Source organism: Mesoplodon densirostris, chromosome 8 (assembly GCF_025265405.1).
Source record: "Mesoplodon densirostris isolate mMesDen1 chromosome 8, mMesDen1 primary haplotype, whole genome shotgun sequence".
Taxonomy (NCBI): domain Eukaryota; kingdom Metazoa; phylum Chordata; class Mammalia; order Artiodactyla; family Ziphiidae; genus Mesoplodon; species Mesoplodon densirostris.
The window spans coordinates 9,788,892-9,813,568 of NC_082668.1; the positions used below are offsets into that span (position 1 = coordinate 9,788,892).

Here is a 24,677-nt window from a genome sequence, read left to right on the forward strand (position 1 = left end):
TTCTCAGGTCAGAAAAACTTCCCATTTTTCGGTCAGCATATTTATTATGTGGAAATGAAACCTGGACACAGACCTTTAATTTATGCTCAGAGGTGGCATAGCTCAAGGATGGAGCCGATTCTCAATTCTTGCACCCTGTGTCTGGCTTTGTCCTGCGTTCCAGTCTCACATTTTAAAATTCCTTTCAACATGTCTACTTGGGAGTTGTGTATGTTCAGAGCCAAACAAATAGGTTTCCCATTGAAGCTGTCCTTTAGTTCTGTTCTGGAAAAGGAAAGCCGGCGTATTTTCTGTACACATACGTGCGCGCTCTTTTATGATAACCCTCCTCTACCCTTTACAATGGAAGGTAAGGCCCTTAGAGCAGAGCCCTTTTTTGGAAACTTAGAATTCTGTCAGTTAAACTATTTCACACCAGTTTATGGCTTTAAAAAATTATTTCTTTAAAATTCTAAGGATTGTTTTGTCTTTTGGCTCTGGATGTAACATACCAGCAAGGAGTACTTCTTCTGCAAATAAGAAATTTTAAAAAATCAAATTCCATTGGGAAAACAAGGAAGTTCTTTTTGTTTGGTTGATTGCTTTGGTTGGTTGGTGGTTCTGAACTTCAGTTAATAAAAATAATTAAGCAAATATATTTCTGAAGCCATCAGAATTTGTAATTTAAACAGCGAGGTCTCAGCTGTCATAAATAATTGTGCACCTAACAGGTGGATGTTGCTTGTGTATAGTTCTTTACTTCAGCTCTCCAGGGAACATAAATAAAGGACAGTGCAGAGATGTCTGTACCTTAGAGAACAGTCATGTAAAATTGCTTTCAGGTGAACACTCAGGAAACTCTTAGGTTGTAGCGTCCCTAGAAGTTAGAACTGTTTCTTTGGTCTTCATGTAATGACCTGAAATGTATTTTAAGTACCTGTGCATTTCTCTAGGTATATCTTAGCCCACTTTCAAACTGAAACTTAATTGGGTTAATGTGGAATCCGAATTTACTAGTCTATAAGCATAGGCCAAAAAAGATTTTAAATGTAGCAACTATTTGCCTTTGACCAGAAGTTATAATTGAAATCCTTTCTGTGTACACTGAGACTTTAATATCTTTTTCCTTCTGGCAGAGAAAAAATCAAAGGTTGGATTAAAGAGCAGGCGCATAAATTTGTAGAGCGTTATTTCAGTTCTGAGAACATGGATGGAAGCAACCCTGCATTGAATGTCCTTCAGAGACTTTGTGCTGCAACCGAACAACTCAACCTCCAGGTACACTGACTGGTGCATCTGGCTGGCTCTCTTTTGTCTCTTCCGGCGTCTCTTCCATCTGCTCTTCCTTTCCTTGGTGACTCTAGCTTTTTAGCCAGACATGTACCTTTGGTGCTGACATTTCTTTAACTTGTCCCTTGACTTTTCATGCATCATTTTATCATTAGATGGGCTAGACATCTGGCCTTTGACTTTCTTTCCTTCACCTCCCTTATTTCTTGACAAATGAAGAGACTTCAGAAATGTCCCTCAAGCACGTCTCTTCTCTCAGTCCTCTTCAGCTACAGGTGTTAGCATTGAGAAGACCTTCCTTAACCCCTCTTTACCCGTGGCATGAGAGTACTCAGAGAGGGTAGAGATGTAATAACTAAGCCTTTTGTGTTTCATCTGACTCTGTTTGCATTTCTGATACACTTGGAGCAATATGAGTAGTACATGTTTTCCAAGAAATTGTCTGTTTCATTCATACTTTAAATGTACTAATATAAAGCCATACCTTGGACTCTGTTATATCTCTTTTCATTTTGGTATTGTAGCTCTATTCCTCCATTCATATTCTCATCCTTTGTCTTTTTTAAATTTTTTAACACAACTCCATTGGTTGAATATGAAGGTTTTTGTTTTTGTTTTAATGTTAGTATGGGTACTGGTTTTCTGTCATGAAGTAGTAACATTTTGTGAATGTGTGTGTAGGTAAGATGTTACTTTTCAAAGCTCTACCAAGAATGCACCCTCTGCCCCTGCCTTCTTTTTCAAAGGTGTTCAGAAAGTATCCAGTTGCTTTTGGGGAAATGTGAATTGTGCATTTAGTAAAGGCTGTCTAAATCAGTATGTATTGTTTTCAACTCTTTCAGGTGGATGGTGGAGCTGAGTGCCTTGTAGAAATCCGTAGCATAGTCTCAGAGTCAGATGTTTCATCATTTGAAATCCAACATAGTGGATTTGTGAAGCAGCTGTTGCTTTATTTGACATCTAAAAGCGAAAAGGATGCTGTGAGCAGAGAGATCAGATTAAAGAGATTCCTTCATGTATTTTTTTCTTCTCCGGTAAGTTATCTAATAATAATGCCTGTGTGTCTTACTTTAAGCGTCATTGTTCACTAGTGTGTATATTTTCATCCCAGTAGTAATTTTGAGTAGTTTTTGGTCAAGATATTGAGGTAAAGTTTTTAGCTTGCTTATTATACACAGTTGGATTCGTTGGTCTTTTATACATCAGGTAAATAGTAAAACAACAAAATGGTGACTTGAAGTAAGGGCCTGTTCTGTGGTTGATGAATCTTGAGTCTTTGTTTTTCTGTCAGGCAAGCCATTAATAGTAGTCTCTCACTTGTGAATGTATTTTATTCTCAATATCTGTTTTTAAACATATTGCAGTTTGCAGTATATTTTTTTAAGGAAAATACAGTAGACATAATGTAGCTATAGACATAAGATAGAGTAGACAAATACATTTCTGTTTTGTATGTAAAACACAGAACTAACAATATCATTGAAGAGTACTTAATCACCACTTATAATGTGGATTATGAGACCAGAAGCCCCGGAGCAGCTTCACTTCCTTCACCCTCAGTGAGTGAGAGCAAGAGAGTAACCTGGACACTGTTGACTCAACGTCACTCTACTTGTTCATAATGGCTTAAGAGAAGGCATCCCTAGGGAAGGTTCTCTGGTTCAGCTGTGTAATAGGGCTCAGGACAAGTCTCCTGTGTGAAACTGTGTCACCATGTCTTTTCAGTGTTTGCAGGCATTGCTTGTATTATTTTAACTTGTGCGGCTACCTAAAGCAGAATTGATGTTTATTTGAGAATCATTAGATGTGTAGCAATATTGGATATAGTTTTATACCATGCTTAAAATTATGTACAGGTCTGTAATCTCTTATCTGCAACTCCTTGGGGCTGGGTGGGTTTCACGAGTTCTACCATACATTATATACAGCATGTATTACCTGATATATCCCCAGTGGATTCTGAACAGTACTTTGTACACATTAAATATTTTTGTAGCAAAACATATGACTATTCCTACTAAATACAGGTTGAATAAAGACTCCAAATGGCCTTGTGTCTGTCTGAGTCAGGTTTTGCCACTAAATGAGTTGTGTTTTCAAGCCTTTTGGACTTAGGAATTGTGAATATGGGATTGTGGGCCTATACAGAAAGAATGTCTTTCTTGAAATAATTTCTTTGGAAACACTGCTCTAACCAAATCCATCAAAAAAGGTACACTAGATCAGATCTCTTGTAAAACTACCTATTAAATTTTCTTGTTGAGCGTTCCATTTTCATGAGGCCTTGCTTAACCTATTGGTTTATTTATAACTTCAGCTTCCTGGAGAGGAGCCCCTTGGAAGAGTAGAGCCAGTGGGTAATGCACCTTTGTTGGCATTAGTTCACAAGATGAACAACTGCCTCAGCCAGATGGAACAATTTCCAGTCAAAGTGCATGACTTCCCGAGTGGAAATGGCACAGGAGGCAGGTAAGGACCATTGCCTAGGTGTGCCCTTGCCATTGGACTTTATGCTTAATTTTGTTGAGGTAAGGTGGCAAGAGGTCTAGTGACATCTTGGTCTGCTCAAAGCACATTCATCTATAAGGACCGCAGAAATTAAATATTCTAAAGTGTGAATCAAATAACTTTTATCCCTAAAGTCGTACCCCGTATCTTAAACATGATGTTTTGAAAATATAAAACCAACTTGTGCTGGCAAGTTGTCATAGGCTTAGTTTTCCTTAAATTGATGTACTTTAATATATAAAGCTTTTCTCCAAGAAGTTTGTAGATATGGATAATAAAATGTTTACTTTCTGTGCAATAATATGATTTCATATGTGATCTAAGTGGTTTTGCAAAAACTTTGCATTTTGATGGGCTTTATCAAATAAGTTTATTTTTTTCCATAATATAGTAGTTTTACAGGACTCATGAGGTGCTACAGAAAGAATTCATTAAGTTCATTGTTGTGTTCTTACAGAATGTTACATGCTTCCTGGAATATTATGACTAGCAGCCTAGAAAATTTTAAAAAGTAGTATGGTTTTACAAAACACAGTCTGGTGTGTTTTAAAGACATTTAAAATGCTGACTGAATTAAAACAGTATGCATTATTGAATAATGAAGTGATCAGTGTGGACTAGGTTCTTTTCTGCTTTGAAATTTAATGTAGAGAGTGGTATTTAATTTTGATTATTAAAATGTCCTGGAAGATTTTTATGAAATAAAGGGACACTTTCAAATATATTTGAGAAAACCGTAGTGTTTTTCATTTTTATCTAAATTTGTGTAAAATATGTATGTTTACATATGTATGTATCAATATAATGGAATATTCTTTCCCATACCCCTGTTTGCATGCATTATGGAACCTTGTAGATAACTGCATTTTAAACTCGTCTTAACTCTTGCCAGACCTTTTCAGAAATGAGCAGTTGAATATCATTACCAGATCTAGACTGGTATAGCTATTAAACTGCTGCACTCAAAAGACTATAGCAAAGTAAAATTTAAAGGTTAGTTTTTAAAGTAATTTTGTAGCTGAAATCTTTGAAAGCAAAAATGAGAGGGTTTGTTGTTTGTTTTTAAATAAATAGGATTTAGTAGGCAATGGCAAAATATTGCAGAAGTGAGCGTGCCCAAATGGTTCAGGAATTTTTATCCTGCGGAAGTAATTAAATCTCGATGGTGAGGTATTTCCGCTTACATAGATTCATGGTGGGACAGAGATGGAAAGTTGATTTAACGTTTTCATATGCATGCGTACACATCCTCTTTTATTTCTTATTTTATCATAAAAAGTTTTTTCCAATAACTTGGAATTGCTGGCTTTAGTATATACATAACTGGTAAGTGCTACTTTGTGTCTCAAGAAAAATGCAGAGTTTGTATTATCTTGCTTTTATTTTAGTTAGTGTATGTTGGTTTTGAAAATAATAGAATAACTTTTTTTTCACAAATTATCTTGAGCTTTTCTCTCAACAGAGGATCACAGGCTTTAAAATTTTTCAACACACATCAGTTAAAATGCCAGTTACAAAGACATCCAGACTGTGCAAATGTGAAGCAGTGGAAGGGTGGACCTGTCAAGATTGACCCTCTGGCTTTGGTGCAAGCTATCGAGAGATACCTTGTAGTTAGAGGTACTTTCTGTACATGTATATTGTGTGTTTATATGTACATTTGGGATGAAATTAATATTAAGGGGTATATAAAGTATTTCCCTATTGCTGCTTCTGTCAAAACCTAGCATCAGGAACTTGTGTACTCATCATTTATTTTATATGTAGTATGTAGAAATGTTAAATTTTATAGAGATTGACTACTTACTTGGTTGATTGGGTGATGAGTTACTTTATCCTGGTGGAATGTAATAGAAATCACATTTTGCATCTGACAGTTTTCTTAATCTTTCTGCTTTGTAGATCAAAATGTAATACACATGTTTTTCTAGGAATATGTTAGTTTAACCAGTATATATAGGCTTTTCTTTGCCACATGAAATTGCTAGGAGTTTAACAGACTTCTTGGGTCCTTAGGGTATGGAAGAGTAAGAGAAGATGATGAAGACAGTGACGATGATGGCTCTGATGAGGAAATAGACGAGTCTCTGGTAAGGTGCTGTTCTTACCAAGTTTTAATGTGTAAAGTTCAGGGCCTGTAGCTTCAATGGATTTTGTTTTGCTTTGTTTAGGCTGCTCAATTCTTAAATTCAGGAAATGTACGACACAGGCTACAGTTTTACATCGGAGAACATTTGCTACCATATAACATGACTGTGTATCAGGCAGTACGGCAGTTCAGTATACAGGCCGAAGATGAACGGGAATCCACGGATGATGAGAGCAATCCTCTAGGAAGAGCTGGTATTTGGACGAAAACTCATACAATATGGCAAGTCTGAAAATGATTTTGTTTGGTTTTTCATCAACATTGATACTGTTTATGTGTTTTGGAATTCCTGTTGCTGGCTGGCTTGCATAAGGAGAGAGGAGACTCTAAATTCTATGTTTTATTGTTAAAAGCCTCTTCAAATGTTCCATCTTGTGTGTGTGTGTGTATTTAGCTTCCTCATTAAGTCTACTTGAAAATGTGTTTGGGCGATAAATCATAATTTGCACCTACTTTTCTAGTAGCTTCATTTCAAGTGTTTAAATAAGGCAAAAATGTCTCCATAAGATGATATTCCTTTAGGTAGTATGAAGTTTGGCATCTCTGAGCCCTTAGAGGCATTTGGATGCAGCTTCCTGCATTGTTGGAGAATGTCTACTACTTATTTAAACAGGGTGATTCTTCTCAGAGCCACCCCCTGGAGTTTCTCAAGTGGCCCCTCCTAGGTTATCTTTTCTAGGAAGCAGTCCCATTGGCAGTTCTCCAAATCCACAACTAGGGAGAGAGAGGATAGCCCTCAGAGAGTTGTTCTGGTAACTCTGTGGTGTCTGTGGCTTGCACTTCGCCTTGCAGAATAATTTGCCATTTTAAAATCTACTTTGGGTTTACATACTCTTATTACTTTAGGTACAAACCCGTGAGAGAGGATGAAGAAAGCAATAAAGATTGTGTTGGTGGTAAAAGAGGAAGAGCCCAAACAGCTCCAACAAAAACTTCCCCTAGAAACGCAAAAAAGCACGATGAGCTGTGGAACGGTAAGTGATGTTTAGAGGGGCGAGGAGATCGCCATGGGGCAGTAGTCTTCCTGTCTTGAAGGTTTTGACGGAGTGATTTATGTCTAGTGGTAAAATCTTTTAATATAATTTATAAAAATATTAATTACTACAGACACTTGGCTGCTTTTAATTGAACCCTTGGCTTTAATGTCTAGAAAGTGGAAAGTTATCTTGAAAGAATTTGGGGGAAAACTTACCATCCTTTGCATGAAGAATTCATGTTTTTATGAAAGCAAAAACAAATTTCATTAGTAGAACATATGCACTAAAGAAGAGGCTGGACATTGGCAGGTTGACCCTTAATTTTTATTGTTATTCATTATAATAGTGTGATCCACCAATTATAGAAGGAATAAAAAGTTTTGCTATGTTATAAAACGACTACAGAAAGTAGTAAAATCTCCCAATTGACTTACCTTCCTTTGTAGTATTTCCTTCCAGTCTAACTTTGCTCATTTCCTCCCTTTCTTTTTTATAAGATGGTAACAGTGCCTTACCAATAGGCTGCGTTCCTTGGGGACCAGCCCCTATTAGGGATTTCCAAACACTGGTGTTGTTGATGAAATTTTCCCTGGTTCACAGAAGTAAGGGCATTGTAGCAACTTTGTTTTTCATAAAACTCAGTTTTTTCTATATAAAAGGGTGTTTGAGATACTTGTTTTCTATGTTTTTGGTATTAAAACAGTTGCCCTTTTATGCAGAGGTAGTGTTGTGGTTTTTAATTTCTTTGCTTGGTAGAAGTAAATGGCAACAGTTTCAATCTCTCCTTTTTTTTAATGCTATTACTTTATGAGATCTAAGAACAAAGGAATTGCGGATCCTACTTGGAAACTATCACAGTCTATCATGTCCTAAGTCTTGGATTAAATAACCAAATCTTATTTTTATCGGATTTATAACTTGGGAGTATTTGTTTATCTTACATGGCCATTTTAAACCAGATATAAAAAATCCAGGAAATTTCTGTAACAGTGAACTTAATTTAAACACCTTTTCTTTACTCCTCTCTGGCCATTTTATTGTTAGTTATTTTCTGATATAAAGGAGAAATGCAAAGGAGTCAGTTTTTCTCCTTTACAATGTATGAGTATGGGAGAGAAAGTGAAATTTTCCTAAGCCTGGATGATTTATCTGTAAGATAAAAAGGGAAGAAAAATGTTCAAGCTATCAGTACTCTACTAGTAAGATACCGAGCGTTAAATCTTAACCACTCGTGGTTACTGTTTTTAGGCATGTTGAGATGTTCATTGACTCTGCCTTTCTAACTTTGATCAACACTTTGATCAGACTTTGATCTTTTGCCCTCTAGATGGAGTGTGCCCGTCAGTATCAAATCCTTTAGAAGTTTACCTCATACCCACACCACCTGAAAATATAACTTTTGAAGACCCTTCGTTAGATGTGATTCTTCTTTTAAGAGTTTTACATGCCATCAGTCGATACTGGTATTACTTGTATGATGTGAGTAATGTTGCCTACTTTCGAACTTTTCCCTGATGTGTTGTCCATTACATGTTTTTTCTTAGTTTCTGTCTAGTGCTTGATCAGTTTCCTGTTGTACTAGAAACAGAAACAGTGATTCAGCTGAACAGCACGGATCCTAGCCCAGTGAAGTGCAGTATACTCTGCAGTGGGGACTTCTCCCCCACTGGCTTTTCCCCCGGCCTATGTTCTTGGATTAGTTCTCTTGGCAGACTTGTAAATATTCTCTAGCTATAATTTATAAAATTAAGCTACCACATAAAAATTGAACATTAATTTATTAAAAAATCTTTAGGTACCTTTACCTAAAAGTTCATTTATTTAAGATGTGTATTAAATTCAAGTGAAAGTTGAATGCTAGTCTTTGATACTTCTCTAGTGGAGGGAAGAGTGAAGGAGCTGGCCCTGCATGAAGCGTTCGCTGCTGTGTCCGTGGCACGTGGGGTTGGGCTGTCTCAGCTGTGCGTTGTGAAAGCTGTCATTCAGGTTGGGACGTACCAACGAGAAGCTGTATGTTGGAAACCAGCAGGGGAAATCTCGGCACTCTGCATATGCATTTGGGAATAAAGGAAACGATAGTGAATATAATCCTAATGTTTTACTACATAATAGACTTTTTTTTTAACATTTTACAGAACGCAGTGTGCAAGGAGATTATCCCAACTAGTGAATTTATTAACAGTAAGTTGACAGCAAAAGCAAATAGGCAGCTTCAGGATCCTTTAGTAATCATGACGGGAAACATCCCAACATGGCTTACTGAACTAGGAAAAACCTGGTAAGAAAATCACTTCTGTAGTGGTGGGCTTGGGAGTGTTATCATTGTGTTGGTCTTTATATATCTTGTTACAAAAACATAGTCTTTAGCAAACCTATTTAAATGTGTTTAGTTAACGTGGTTTTTGATCATAGCTTGCTTAATAGTGTAGCTTCAGCATCCAAACAGGCTAGATGAGCTGGGGCCGGCACTAGGTCTACTTGATAGTATCTTTATATATGAAATAGGGAAGTACACAAGGATTTTTAGTGAGGGGATTCAGCCCTCTTCCATCATAAAATTGGACACCAAAGGTGGAGTTTGGTTGATTCTCTCTCTGAGCCTGTTTGGGTCCAGACCTACATTCTTGGGAGACTATAGTACTGCACTGATGGATACGGGAGCCACCAGCCACATGGAGCTGTATTTACATTTAGGTGAATTAAAATGAAAAATTTTAAACGGGAGTTTTTTAGTCACACTACCCACATCCTTGCGTGGCTACCCATATTGTACAGAATAGATGCTGAATGCTTAGATAATCATAGGAAATGCTCTGGACAGTTCTGTGTCAAGAACTACCAAAATCATATGTCAAGAGGCAGCAAGGCCTTGGTACTGCAGAGTTCATTCTTTAAAAATAACCAGCTGCCTTTGGCAGTTTTGAGTGACTTAACAAATGCCAAAACCAAGAGGAAAATCATGAACTTAGTGAAACCATTACTTGTGTGTATGTGGAATGGGATGGGTTGGCAACCTGGTGAGGTGGTGATTATATTTTAAAACTTCGCCTTTACTAGTCATGTTATGCTTACTGAAGGTCATTGGGAGATTAAAGATGATCTTGGATGGACTTGATTTTAATGGTTGAATTTCAGATTCCATAGTGAATTGCTACTTAATGCATTATTACTTGATCACTTAGAAATTTCATGCAAGAATTATGAAAATTCTTCAAATTTAGTTGAGTAGACCATTTTTATTGGTTACATTATAATTATTAACCTGTATCATATCAAAAGTTGTTTCTAAGCCAGGGTTTTTTAATGGTTTCTGATTCTAATTCAGTTAATAAATTTATATCGCATCTTTTTACAGCCCGTTTTTCTTCCCTTTTGATACCCGGCAAATGCTTTTTTATGTAACTGCATTTGATCGGGACCGAGCAATGCAAAGATTACTTGATACCAACCCAGAAATCAACCAGTCTGATTCTCAAGATAGCAGAGTTGCACCTAGATTGGATAGAAAAAAAGTAAGTTTCTCCCAAAATATTGAAAGATGTCATACTGATAATGCGAAAACTAGAAATGTGATGCATCTGATTATCCCTATTGGTTTAGAGGCTTATCTTAGTCACAGTTATTTCTTTGCTTATCTTCTTATCGTATGTGTTAGCCATATTTTCCTATCAGTCTCTTGGGATCTCTTGGGATTCTTCTTTATTCTCCAGTAAGAGTCCTTCCCTCCCACCCCGGTTTCTGTAATGATTTCTACAATTGTTTTTCTCTTTCAGTATCCATAACTCTTGTGCCAAGGAAGAATCTTCTCTTCTTTCACTGAGACCTCCTTCCTTTTCTTTCTAAATTAAGAACTCTAACCATATCTCCCTTTTATAATTGATCCCTTTATGCAATAGGTAGAATTAATCAAATCCATATCATTCTCTTAGCAAATCACTCCAATTAGAAGAGGCAAACAAAATCCTTGACATAGTTCATGTCTCTGTACCCATCAGCCTTGTGCTGCTGACTGCATCTTCTTGGCTTCTAATCCTGGCCCCATGGTGATAACTCTAAACCACACCGCCCTGGGCCATTTACATCTGAGACTAGTCCTGCACTTCTCACGCTGCACTGCCTTTTACTTAGGACTTCTTTGTTCATCTGAAAAAGTTCATCAAAAGAAAAAGTCTTGCTGAGGATTCTTATTCAAGTCTGTCTTCCTACAAACTTCTATCTCCAAAAGTCTCACAAAAGCCATTAGTAATGGCTTAAAAAGGGGGGAGTGGGAGGAATGAGAAGCAAAACAAAAAAACATTGTTCTTAAATCCTATCTTTATTTGTATCATTAGGATTCCATAAACAAGGTGTAGGTAGAATTTGGAAATCTATCAAGACCTTTCTCATCCCCGTGCATCTCATTAATGGATGTTTGCAGTGGTGCTTGTAGGATCTCTGCCGGTTAGAGCCAGTAGGTTTCCAGCTCACCTGTCACCTCCACATCTATTTCTCCATCACCAAACTATAAATGTACACAGCGAGATTTCAGGGAGCCACAGCTCTTAATTGCATTGATGTTTGAGAAGGTTACAGAGTTCCTTTCTTCAACAACTTGAATTTTCTGAATTTGCCATGGGCTCAAGCTAATAACTACACTCACATCTAGCTTTTCTTCATGTACAGCAGGATGCTGTCGATGTTTATAGCACTGCAGCTATGTCTTAAAACCTTTTCTGAGGTGTGCTTCTTTTTTAAGAAATAATTTTTAACGATTGAATTGATTTTTTTTTTTTTTTTTTTTTTGCACTGAGAGAAATGCCACCTGTTTATCAGAGTTTCCTCACATTTGTACTTTCCTTTGCAGCGTACTGTGAACAGAGAGGAGCTGCTGAAACAAGCAGAGTCTGTGATGCAGGATCTCGGCAGCTCACGGGCCATGTTAGAAATTCAGTATGAAAATGAGGTGAGCTTATGAGGCTGTGTTGACTTGTGCTCTTGATAAGATGTCACTAGAGTTTCTTGGTCCTGTGAAATTCTAAAAGACGATTGGGAAATTTATCTGAAAACTTGAGATGTACTCTATTTTCTCTTGAATGATTTGTTCTAAGTTCTCCATTTTTCGAGGTTAAATTGCATAATAAAAGACAGGGGTTTTTTTTTCCTGGCAGAAGAGCAAGTGTTTGTGTAATCTTTAGGTTGATAAAGTGAAAGGTTTTAAACATAACTTTCAAAATGTTTGAACTGCGTTTTTAAAAAAATCAGGTTTACTGAGATACAACTCATATATCATAAATGAACACTTTTAAGATACACATTTCTAAGTGTTGACAAATGTATACAGTCTACAACCACAACCACATCAAGATAAAGAAAAAATCCCATCACCACAAAAAGTTCTCTTAGACCATTTTGCAGTCGGTCCCCAGCCTTCATCCCCAATCCCTGGCAACCATTGATGTGTATTCTGTCCCTCCAGTTTTGTCTTTGTACAGTCTCATAATAAATGGAGTCATAAAGTACGTAGCCATTTGTGGTACTCTGCTTTCACTTAGTGTAATGCTAATCCATGTTGTTGCGTGTATCAGTTTGTTTCCTTTTATTGCTGAGTAATAGTAACAGTCCATTACGAGGACATACCATCATATGTTTACCTAACCATCAGTTGATGCACATTTGAGGTGTTTCCACTTTCTTAGCTCTTATGAGTAATGCTGCTGTGAGCATTTGTGTACAAGTCTTCATGCAGACATATGTTTTCATTTCTCTTGGGTAAAATATAAAATACTTCAGGGTTGAATGGTGCTGGACCAGCAGGGAAGTATCTTAATTTTTTTTTTTTTTAAGACAAAACTTAAGTTTTTGGACATCTGAAACTTATGGACATGACATTTCCAAATACTCCATTTACTTATTATTTATTTATAAAAGCCAACAACTCTGCCTCCCAGTTTTCTTATCTGTGAAGTGTGGGTTGTAGTACAGCCTCAGAGCTGTGACTGAGTTCATGTGGTGAAGAGTTAGAACCGTGCCTGGCGCATGGTGAGCACTGTGTATATGTCGCAGTTTAACCTACAAAGCTATCTAGTTAACCAAGTAATTTTAATCATGACTTTGATTTTTCACTCGTTTTCTTAAGCATTTTCTCCTCCTCATTAGGACCTTTGAATAGTTGACAATATTTAATCACCACATTTAAAATTGTAAGTAGTTAAGTACTAAATATACAGAGTGCCAGGATCCAGGTTATGGCAGAGTTCCTGCATTCCCAGGATCACAGCATAGTTGGAGAGACACAGGACAAAGTGCGAATGGGTGTGGAAAGTGAGTGGTATAGGTACCAAGTGAATGAGCCTTTCAGATGAGGAGCCCATCTCAGGAAAGAGAGGGGGGGAGTTAAGGAATCAAAGGGTGTAGCTTGAACAGAGGATCAGGCTTGGTGGTGAATAGCAGAAGGGAGTAGCTCTGGAGGGGATGGGAGGCAGATGGAATGGAGGCTGGGATAAGAAATTTGGATCTTTTGAATCTACCCAGGTCATGCCTGTTGCTCAGAGGATACAGCTCTTATATGTTTACATGTCCAAATTTCTTACTCGTGAAACTGTAAGACCTTTGCTGTAGCCAGCTTGTTCTGCTTGGTTATTTAAACACGCATTTTCTACTTTGTTTTACTCCAACATATTTTTCTCTCGTCAGGAATGAACGTCTTTACTCTCTCATCCTTCATGCCCCTGTTCAGATTGCGTCTTACATGAAACCTAAACTTAAGTTCAGAATAGCATCACGCTGATTGTTCCACAGGTCGGGATTGAAATGCTGATACAGAAATCACAATTTTATGATTTTCACTGATGGGTCTTTCCTGATGACTCTGGAAAAAATTCTGTGAGCCGACTTCATTGAGGAAGAAGGAGTGGAGTGCTGGCTTTATATATGCTTAGGGCCTCGGGTTGTCAACCAGATTCAACTGTACAAGTCAGCTGGTGGCTGTTAGGAAGCCTTTCTAACAAGCTCTAGAAGAATCCTGACCAAAATGTCAGAACAGAATGGACTCCATTCTTGAATAGAGATGACTGGTAAGCCAGTCTCTGGGCTCAGCAAAGCACTTAAGCCCATTATCTGTCACATGGCATATGCCTCCAGGAAGATGCAAGGTTAGGAGCACGGACTGGGGAGCCTGGTGCTGGCACTTACTAGCTGTGTGAAGTCGGGCTAGCTATGTCAACTCCCCAGTAATAACCCGACAAAGGGCATAATGACTGTGCCTACCTCATTATGTTGTTTAAGTGATTAAATGCTAAAATGTGTAAAACACACATTATCTGTCACATGGTATGTGCTAGTATATAAGCATTAGCTTTTGAAAGAGAAAGACTTTGAAAGTTTCAAATAACACAAGTAGTCAAACTTTTTTTGTTTTTCTGTGTTTCTAGAGCTTTATGCTTTTCCTTCCTTTTGGAAGACGTTTTCCTCTACCCTTCTAGGTTCTTCTGGCTGGTCACAGGAAGTCTGAGTAACTCACCAAAATGGCCAAAGCCCTCATCTTAAATACTGTCTTCAGCCAAAAACAGAAGAGGATGTTGGGGGTAGTGGTTTGGGACTTCAAAGGGGGGAGGAAGGCAGTCCACATGGAGCAAATGTTTGGTAAACAAATATTTGCCGGACCAGGCAGAGACAATGGGACACAGAGTGGACTCTGATCCCTAGGCCCTGTTTTCCTCCCACCATCCCTAGCCCATATTCTTTGCAGATACCTCTGGTGATAGCTCTGTTGTGGGAACCGGCCCTTTATCTAAATTCTTTTAGGCAGTTAGAGAGTAGGTCAGAGTTTCTTCCTGAGTCTTTTGGGCCTTGATTGTTTTCAGCTGTAAATAATCTGCATGCCAAAGAGACATTTTGGGCTGGCAAATTTTGTATCTCCTCATTCCTTTAAAAACAAATGAAGCAAAAAAAAAAAAAAAAAAAAAAATGAAGCAAAACCACAGTACCTACCTTTTTTTTTAAGGGAGTGGCTGGGTAGGCTGAAGATCGCTGGAAAGGTCAGCTCTACCTACAGGATTGCTGGCCAGCCCAGTGCAGGGTTGACTCGCCAGAGCAGGTGTGACCTGGTCCTTCCACCCTCACAGAGGCTTCCTGGGATGAAAGTGTATACAGTTTTGCCCATGTCACTTAATATTTTAAGTTAAGTCTGCTTTACTGTTAGCAGTAACAGTATTTGGATGAAGGAAATAGGCTGATCTAATCTATGATTTCTGTTTAACCTGGGATAATTATGCTAAAAGGAGCTAGGATTAACTGGCTTTAAAGCACCATCTGGTGGATACCAGGTGTTACTGCAGTTTTTTTTCTTTTCTTCTTTCCCTAAGTTCCTCCTAGGCTCACGAGTGAGTGGAGAACAAAATACACAAAGTCCTTACTGTCATGCAGCTTTTAGTTTGGGGAGGCCGATACACACACACACTCTCATTCACTCATGTATATGTATGTGTAGGATGTGTGCTGAAGAACTAAAGCAAAATAAGAAGATAGAGCATCATGGGGAGAGGACAGGGTGGAGTGAGATGACATTTGAGCAGTAGTCATTACTGTCTAGGGGAAAGACTATCTCTTAGCAAAAGAAAGGTGAAGCAAAAGCCCTGAGGCAGAATTCCCTGCCTGTTGGAGGATGACAGTAGCTAGAAATAGGACTCAGGGGATCACATAGGACACCCAGGCCGAGCTAAGAATTTGAGCTTTTGCTTGAACGAGATGGGGAGCCTTTGGAGGGTGTGGAGGAATGATGTGAACTCAGGTTGTATGAGGATCACTCTCAGGCTGTGAGAGAAGGACATGAGGTGTGGAGAGCGCCATTGCAGAGACCACTTAGGGGTCTCTAGCACTGGGCCAGATAAGAGATGCTGTGGTGACCAGTTTGGAACCTATTCTGAAGGTGGGGCTTACAGTGTTTAATGATGGGTTGTTAAGGCGCCAGAAAGGGAAGCATCACGGGTGGCTCCAGGCTTTGGTTGCAGCAGGAGGTGAATGCTGATGCCAGTTACAGCCGTGGAGTACTGACAGAGACGTGGAGCTGGGTCTGGAAAGCTTCGCCAGACCCAAGCAGGTCACTGTTTGGAAAGTTACAGTGAACCGTTTTGTGGACTACATCAAATCCTTTAAGCTAGTGGGGAAAGTAACTGTGTTAATGGTGAAATAATACCCATTATTTACAAGTAATCAGTAAGTGAAGTATAACCTTCCTGACGGGACTGTGGTTAGATTAAGCTTATAAACTATGGAATTAACTTATCTTTAGTTGCATATCTAATTTATGGTGTGAGCTGATAGGACCTTGGTAGAACATGAACGAATAACTGTGGGTGCTGGCGTGGGTCCAGACGTTCCTTTTTTTGTGTTTTATTCAACAAACCTCTATTAAATGGCTGGTGTTTGCCCAGGCACTACAATGGATACAAGATGAATTAAAGTTACCCCTAAGTGAGGTATGCAAGCATATAATGAAATCATGGTAGTCTAATGTGGTGAGTACTTAAGTAGCCAAAATGTAAGTTCTGAAAAAGAAGCAAAGTAACTGCGCAGATAAAGAGGCTTCTTCTAAGGAGTGGACATTTTGAGCTGGTTCCAGGGGAACAGTTCACCAAAGAGAGAATGGGAAAGAAATCCATTCCAGACAGTGCCGTCTGTTCCCTGAGGGCACGGTATATAGCTGCAAGGGTACTCTTATTAGTATATGAATTTGAAGCATACAATTAAAATGTTGGGGCCACAGGAAGTAGGAAGTAGTAAAGGGTTGCTGGTTCTCGTTCCAGGTGACCTGGACTGAGGGAAGACAATCAGGACAGTTTAGGAAATAATCTCTAATACATTCTGGTAAACAGTTGCTATTCGTATCCATTGCCAAAAGGTTGGCAGGTTAAAAAAAAAAAAGGCCAGCACAGATTCTAAAATGTAACTTGTCCTACTTCTGTTCCTCTGTAGGTTGGCACAGGTCTGGGGCCTACACTGGAGTTTTATGCACTTGTATCTCAGGAACTACAGAGAGCTGACTTGGGTCTCTGGAGAGGGGAAGAAGTAACTCTTAGCAATCCAAAAGGTAATACCAATCTGTGACTAAGTCAATTTGTCATTCAGTTCAGGTAAAGGGCCCTTACAATTCGTTATATATGTTTAACTTATAGTAGAGGGCCTGGCTCTCTGACCTAATTTCTTTTCACCTTTGTTTTCTCATCTATCAAATAAGGGAGGCCCTTCCAGCTCTAGAGGACTTCATTCTGTGATCTGCTATCTGATTTTGAGAATACTGAATTTCTTAAATGTTCTTAATTACCAGGTCTGTCTTGTTTTGGGAAATAGCATCTAAAGTTTGGTGATTTACTCATTTTATAGGAAGCCAAGAAGGGACCAAGTATATTCAAAACCTCCAAGGCCTGTTTGCGCTTCCCTTTGGTAGGACAGCTAAGCCAGCTCATATCGCAAAAGTTAAGATGAAGTTTCGCTTCTTAGGAAAATTAATGGCCAAGGCTATCATGGATTTCAGATTGGTAAGTATAGAATTACCTTTTTTTTCTACAATTCTTTTGTACCTGTTTTCTATGACGGTACCTTAATCCCCTGCATTTAATGCTGTATTTTAAAACACTGCTTCACAAACCTTAATGTGCATATGAATTGCTTGGAGAATTTATTTAAAAAGCCAATTTTGATTCAGCAGTTCATGGGTCAGGCCCAGGTTTCCACATTTTCTTGCCAGCATTCAGGTGATACCCAAGTGCCAGTCTGTGGACCATTCCTTTAGTAGCAAGGGTTCAGAGAATCAGGCAACATTAAGGGTGGTTTTAATTATATATATTTTTAAGTGTTTGAATTAGATTTTTTTTTTTTTTTTTTGCTATACGCGGGCCTCTCAACATTGTGGCCTCTCCCGTTGCGGAGCACAGGCTCCGGACGCGCAGGCTCAGCGGCCATGGCTCACGGGCCCAGCCGCTCCGCGGCATGTGGGATCTTCCTGGACCGGGGCACGAACCCGTGTCCCCTGCATCGGCAGGCGGACTCTCAACCACTGCGCCACCAGGGAAGCCCTTGAATTAGATTTTTAATTCAGTAGGAAAAGCATGAGCATGTGGCTAAACTGCAGTAAATTTCCATTAACGTGCAGGAGTGAAAATAACCCAAAAAATTAGTATTCACAGGGAGGTTTGAATGTTTCTGGACTTTTCTTCATTTTTTTCTTCTCATATTTTCTGAGATACTTTGTCGGTATGTGTAAGACGTTTTCATCTGATGTCAGATTCACAAGCTTACAATTTCATTGTTGTTGAAAGAATGTGCTGTTAATCAGTTATTTTTGAAGTTCCATTTTTTCATTTTAGTTATAACTAATTGGTCTTTTACATCTTCCTTCCGAATATGCAATAATACAGACTGAAGTGGAATTAAGTTCACTTGGTCCAAAATTGAGTAAGACTCCTCTAAACATCTCTTGGTGTTGAGGTCCTTATGGAGAATGTATGTCCATCATTGAAAACTTCTTTTTTAAGGCCAGTGTTTCAATAGGAATCTTCAGTATTCTAATTTTTTTTTTTTAAACAATATCGGCCCCAAATTGAGTTTAAATGGGGACAGTTTCATGTACTGAGAGAAACAGTTCTTTAAATATGTTTTCTTCCCCTGGGGATTACTTGACCTTTTAAAATGACTTCTTGAAGTGTCACTTAAAGAATCGAGGCAGTGCTAGAAGCTTGGTGTGACTGTTGTGATGTCGGCACCTTCTCTTTCAGGTGGACCTTCCCCTGGGCTTACCTTTTTATAAATGGATGCTACGGCAAGAAACTTCGCTGACGTCACACGATTTGTTTGACATTGACCCAGTTGTAGCCAGATCAGTGTATCACCTAGAAGACATTGTCAGACAGAAGAAAAGACTTGAACAAGATAAATCCCAGGTAGGCTTAGAAAATGAAACAGTCAAGTGGATCAGTTTCTTCTTGTAGAAAGATGAGTTCTTGGTTAAGTGATTTGTATTTGGTCCATTTATTATTTTATATTGGAAGAGTTTAAATTTTTATTATAATAACTGAAGCATATGATTTTACAGTTGGTAAGATGACCTGTAATAACAGCAGGTGTTGAACAGACAGCTTGACCAGCAAATAAAATACACCCCTAACTAACACCATAGGGCTCTTGTTTATTACATTTTAGATGGCCATTATGTATCTGGGCAGATACTCTATTATACTGAGTTCTTTTAGTAAGCATTTGAATCAATAAGGCTATTCGCAGGACAGATTGATTTTCCAGAAAGATGGCTTAATTTAGGAACAGTTCATCTGTTTCTAGAGAGATCTCAGGAAGATATTTTTAAAGGTCATGGTAGGTATCACTGTTTCTTGGTAACATCTGTTAAGGTTTCTCTGTTAGATCTCATGGGTAATCTTGATCTTTAAATCATTAATGTATATTCTTTATACATTAACAAAATTAAATCATTTGAGAATGACAGTGGTTCTGTGTCTGACATTGGAAGAAGACAAAGCTGTATTTTTTTAAAAAGTGGCATAGAGTCAGACATCTTGTATGGGGGCAGGTAACACGGACCAGTGTTAAATCAACTCCCATTTTATAAATTACGTAAAATAAGAATAGAGATTTAAGATTATGTAGCTACGGTGCTTTGTGACTGCCTGGAGGGGTGGGATGGGGAGGGTGGGAGGGAGGGAGATGCATGAGGGAAGGGATGTGGGAACAGATGTATATGTATGACTGATTCACTTGGTTATAAAGCAGAAACTAAAAAAAAAAAAAAAAAGATTATGTAGCTAGAAAAAGTGTCACATCTCTTAATAAGATGGAGAGGAGCTTATAGTCGATGGGGTTTTTAGAATACTTTCTGTCGGGGAAGGAGGTGATTTGTAAGAAAATTAATTTTATCTCCCGTATTAATTGATAATTATTAATGGTAATTTTGGGGTAAATGTTTATTAAGAGAACTTGGTGTTTAAAGAAGCCAGGTCCCTCTTTTCCATATAACATCTGTTGTCTTGGGATTTTTAGTAAGGTTTATGCTTACCAACTTTTAAGGTTTAAATTTTAAACTACTATCACCTTATTTAAGATCATCTCTTAGGAAAATAATGCGAACACCACCACAAACAGCCCCACCCGCTCCAGATACAGTACAGCTCATGGTGCTCTTCCATGAGCCTTACGTGTATTCATTCATTTAATCTGCTGTGAGGTTTAGATATTCCTGTTACCCCTACTTTACACATGAGACACCCAAGGCAGATGGTTGAGTAACCTGCCCAAGGTCACATACCTAGAACACCGGAGAGCTGGAACTGAAACCCAGGCTATCTGCTCCGGAGCCCACCCTCTGACAGCTTTTGCAAGCTCTCTTACTTACCCTCGTCTCCAGTGCAGTGTGCTGCCACAGTTCTCTTTCTCAAATCTTTTGAGATTTGTTCTTCTAATCTTTATTATTCCTGATGTTACCAATTTAAAAATATAAAATCCATAGCACAGAAACCACACTCCAGAAACTTGCAACTGGAACATGAGGACTGGTGGTATTCTCAAACACCTCACCTCATTATTTATAAAGCATTCAGATGGAGCAAGTTGTCCTGGCTGAGTTTCCACTGGGCCGTTTAAATTCTTGAAAGGCACATGGAAAATGGGCTAAAACTTAGCTTTCAATTTAACCTATAAGGTCTAGAGAAACAAACAGCTAATTCCTTTTAAACATCTCAAGGACATATTGGACATTCTAGATTCCTATCAATGATAGCATTTTGGAGAGCTTTCTAATCAGAGAACGTTAAAATGGAGAGTTTGGAGAGTTTAATAAGTCCTTTTGCTGAAGAATATTTCAAATGTAAAATGAAAAGTCTGTCTTTGTGTGTCATCCAGTGATGTACCCGAAACTGAGAGAGACCTAAACAGGTATTTTTGCAGAGGAGTAAAAATTCTCAACAGTGTAGTTTACCTTAACCCTAACCCTCCTCTGTGTTTTGAATTATCTGTAATCCTACGCAGCTTTCACTTTCCTCTTTAAACAATGAGTGTTAACCAGAACTTCGTAGCCTTTTTTTTTGTTTAAATGACTTTCTGCACTTTGACTGTTTAGCCTTTAGGAATTTCATACTCGGAGGCATCTTTAATTCGGAAAGTCATTTACCTTCTTTCTCCTATACTGGATACCTTCATTTTCAGATAGAATTTGCAGTTTTGTATATTGGTCTTTGATTCAGAAATTATGTTTTTTTTTTCTCTTTTTTTTTTTTTTTCTTTTTGCGGTATGCGGGCCTCTCACTGTTGTGGCCTCTCCCGTTGCGGAGCACAGGCTCCGGATGCGCAGGCCCAGCGGCCATGGCTCACGGGCCCAGCCGCTCCGCGGCATATGGGATCCTCCCAGACCGGGGCACGAACCCGTATCCCCTGCATCGGCAGGCGGACTCTTAACCACTGCGCCACCAGGGAGGCCCAGAAATTATGTTTTATATAAGCCTTTCATGATCTTAAACATTTTAAAAAGTGAATAATACAAACTTTTTAACATTTGTCTTCAGAGTAGGAGTTGACTTTTCTTAGGGATTTGCTAGAACCTTTTTTCATCACACTGTTGCTGTATGAATACAAATTTGTTAATGCTGGGCCTACAGTAATCAAATGAAGAATCTCTGGGTATTCTTTAGACTTGAGCTTGCAGAGCTTGCACTGTATTACTCAGTATTTGATATATACATGTATTGGATTCATTAAGATTAGCCTAGAATTTATAAAAAGTTTGTCTGGCTCTATAGAGCCTACCCTCTTAAATTGACCACTGTGCAAATTATTATGGCCTTTCTGTGAAATCTGATTGAATATGGTCAAATTGAGTAACAGACATCTCATTGTGGAGGAGCGCTCAGGCAATCTTGTTTTCTCATATAAAAATAATTGGATTTTGAAGTGTTTAAGATTATTTCCTTTGTGATCTCAGTGACTTATTTTTGTGTAGATTATGACAAAAAAAGAAAGAAGAAAATAAGCTAAGAGAACCCATCAAATTTATTAGCATATCTTTTATTTCATAAAACAAACATAACTGACTGAATTACTGGGCTTGACGCCCCGCCCCCTTTTTTTAGACCAAAGAGAGTCTACAGTATGCATTAGAAACCCTGACTATGAATGGCTGCTCAGTTGAAGATCTAGGATTGGATTTCACTCTGCCAGGGTTTCCCAACATCGAACTGAAGAAAGGAGGAAAGGATATACCGGTCACCATCCACAATTTGGAGGAGTATCTAAGAGTATGTACTCGCAGCGCCCCCTGGGGCGAAGGCCAGCTGTGGCCATGTGGGGCTGGGCCCGGGGGGCCTGCTTTGAGGGGGAGGGAAGGGAGGGTCGAGTGAAGCACAGGTGCGTGTCCGGTAGCTGCTGCACAGCCTGGTGTGAGACCTTTGACACCCGGGATCACTGCACGAAGTCCACTTCTCCTGACCTTCGCTTCTGTTTGCTCTTGAGAGAACATGTCGCATATCTCGCAGTACCTTCTATAACCTTGAACTCTCTCTCTTCAAGCTTGAATACTATCTAATAACATCTCATTTTCTTAGTTTGAAGAAATCAGTGAAAAGCAGCCATCCCTTGTGTTGTCACTCAACTGCATTTCTACCTTTCTATCAAGCCACCTAACTTGACCTAATAGCCTTTAACGCTGTTCACATGTGCGTGTGCGCACACGTTTATGGGTTTGGTGAGGCCTTTCATGATCCTTGACCATATTTGTTAAGGAAAACAATTTTGTACTGAATACAAATTATGTTTTAGATTTCAACCTATGTAAGTCTTTATTATCACTGCTTTTGGAAAAGTTTCTTTTGGTTTATTCCTGACATTGAATGGAAAGAGCATTGGGTTCCAGACAAAATACCACCTATACCTCCTGGGCCTGACTTTTCCACTAACTTACTGTGGGATTTTAGATAGAACGTCTGAAAAATTTCAGCTCCAGTTTCTTCATCAGTTTGAGAGAAGGTAGCAGAGGACCTCTATTATTTAGTCTGCCTCACAGTTCTGTGATTCCTAAGTAATTCCTTTAACAGTCAGTAGGGCTGTGTTCTCATACTACCTACTTGGAGAAAACTAATCTTTCAGCTTACTAGTAAATGATGAGTTAACTCCAAACTAGGTTCTCTGAAAATATTTGTAATAATGCTTGTGTTTTTCTGTCAACAAAACGCTATTGTTTTCATTTTTATCTGAGTAGGTCCCTATTTCTGAACCCAAAGGGTTAGCCAAAGTCATTGATGACTAGGAGATGTTGGACCAATAACAGATGCTTTCTGTGACCCTTCAATTTCATGTGACTGCATTCCAGAGTTTACCTTTTTCTAAGTGGAGGCACATACTGCAGAAGGATTGGGCTCTAAGAACTTAACAGGATTTAGAACTAAAAATTGCACATTAAAAATTAAAAACACTTAACAGTTGGTAATTGTGACTCTTGAAACATCATCTTTAATTCTCAATAACATTTTATTCTCTTCGGAAGTTTCATCTGCTTCTCATCTGGTAAGGTAAAGTATAACTCATAGGGATTTTCTGTATTGATATATGAATTTAGAAACACACTAAATATATTAATTTATAACACACATGGCATTTTTTACATTTTCTTATTGGCCAAACCCTGAAGTAGAAGTTGACCTGACTTGTCTTTTACTTACGTAATTTACTGGGAGATATTTTAAAGACTTCATTTTTTTTTTTTTAAGTGATCAGGAAGGATGTTTCGCTGTAGTTTGCCAAATATTAAATAGGAAAGAAATTTGAAATCTTGTCGCAGGTTTTGAAAGAGTTTTCTTTTTGCAGCTGGTTATATTCTGGGCACTAAATGAAGGCGTTTCCAGGCAGTTTGATTCATTCAGAGATGGATTTGAATCAGTCTTCCCACTCAGTCACCTTCAGTACTTCTATCCTGAAGAAGTGAGTAGCTTGTGTATAAAAGAAATCGTCATCTCTAATTCTGTACCTATAATTATCTTAGTGGGGTCTCTCTGTGCTATTTAGTCAAAGACCCCATTGTTGCAAACAAAAAGGTAGATGGTTGGGTGTGGTGGTGGGGTGGATGTTTGGGAAAGATAAGATCATTTCCTGAATGGGGAAGAATATTAAATATAATGGTATTAAGTATAATGTATAACATATATAAATATTAAATATAGTATAAATAATAGAGCATGGGATCCATGTGTGATTGAGTAAGCATAGCATTCTGTTTTTCTTTTTGTTTCTGTTTTTGTTTTTTTTTTTTTTTGGCTGTGTTGGGTCTTCGTTGCTGCTCACGGGTTTTCTCTAGTTGTGGCGAGCGGGGGCTACTCTTCCTTGCGGTGTGCGGACTTCTCATGGCAGTGGCTTCTCTTGTTACAGAGCGCGGGCTTCAGTAGTTGTGGCACACAGGCTCAGTAGTGGTGGCACACGGGCTTAGTTGCTCCGCGGCATGTGGGATCTTCCCAGACCAGGGCTCGAACCCGTGTCCCCTGCATCGGCAGGTGGATTCTTAACCACTGCGCCACAAGGGAAGTCCCAAGCATAGCATTCTTGTCAGCTGACCCTCGATGCTGCTTGGTGGAGAGTGGGACTTGGGTTTCTGTACACCTGTGGTGGGGAGAGCCATAGGTCCATAGTAATGAAAGTGACCCTGGGGAGGTTACTTGTTGTTTTTAAGCTAAACTTTCTGGGTTCACTGAGATGTTGATTGTTTCATGAGCGAGGTTAGTCCTTGAAGTTTTAAGGAAATGTTGCAAATT

General features: G+C 38.7%; 1 protein-coding gene across 17 annotated transcripts in view; it reads left to right on the forward strand.

Moving 5' to 3' along the window:
* The window catches only part of TRIP12 (thyroid hormone receptor interactor 12), a 144,598-nt gene that overhangs the window by 116,779 nt on the left and 3,142 nt on the right, over positions 1–24,677 (forward strand). For 12 of the 17 annotated variants that reach the window (XM_060106771.1, XM_060106770.1, XM_060106783.1 and 9 more), the window contains 16 exons: positions 1,116–1,257; positions 2,112–2,303; positions 3,587–3,738; positions 5,225–5,397; positions 5,794–5,867; positions 5,949–6,148; positions 6,773–6,900; positions 8,231–8,382; positions 9,039–9,181; positions 10,259–10,415; positions 11,747–11,845; positions 16,855–16,969; positions 17,263–17,417; positions 18,654–18,818; positions 22,011–22,175; positions 23,740–23,853. In XM_060106771.1, coding sequence (XP_059962754.1) covers positions 1,116–1,257; positions 2,112–2,303; positions 3,587–3,738; positions 5,225–5,397; positions 5,794–5,867; positions 5,949–6,148; positions 6,773–6,900; positions 8,231–8,382; positions 9,039–9,181; positions 10,259–10,415; positions 11,747–11,845; positions 16,855–16,969; positions 17,263–17,417; positions 18,654–18,818; positions 22,011–22,175; positions 23,740–23,853 — 2,326 coding nt within the window. The remainder of the gene's footprint in view (positions 1–1,115; positions 1,258–2,111; positions 2,304–3,586; positions 3,739–5,224; positions 5,398–5,793; positions 5,868–5,948; positions 6,149–6,772; positions 6,901–8,230; positions 8,383–9,038; positions 9,182–10,258; positions 10,416–11,746; positions 11,846–16,854; positions 16,970–17,262; positions 17,418–18,653; positions 18,819–22,010; positions 22,176–23,739; positions 23,854–24,677) is intronic. The other 5 variants (XM_060106773.1, XM_060106779.1, XM_060106775.1 and 2 more) reach the window with 1 other exon arrangement.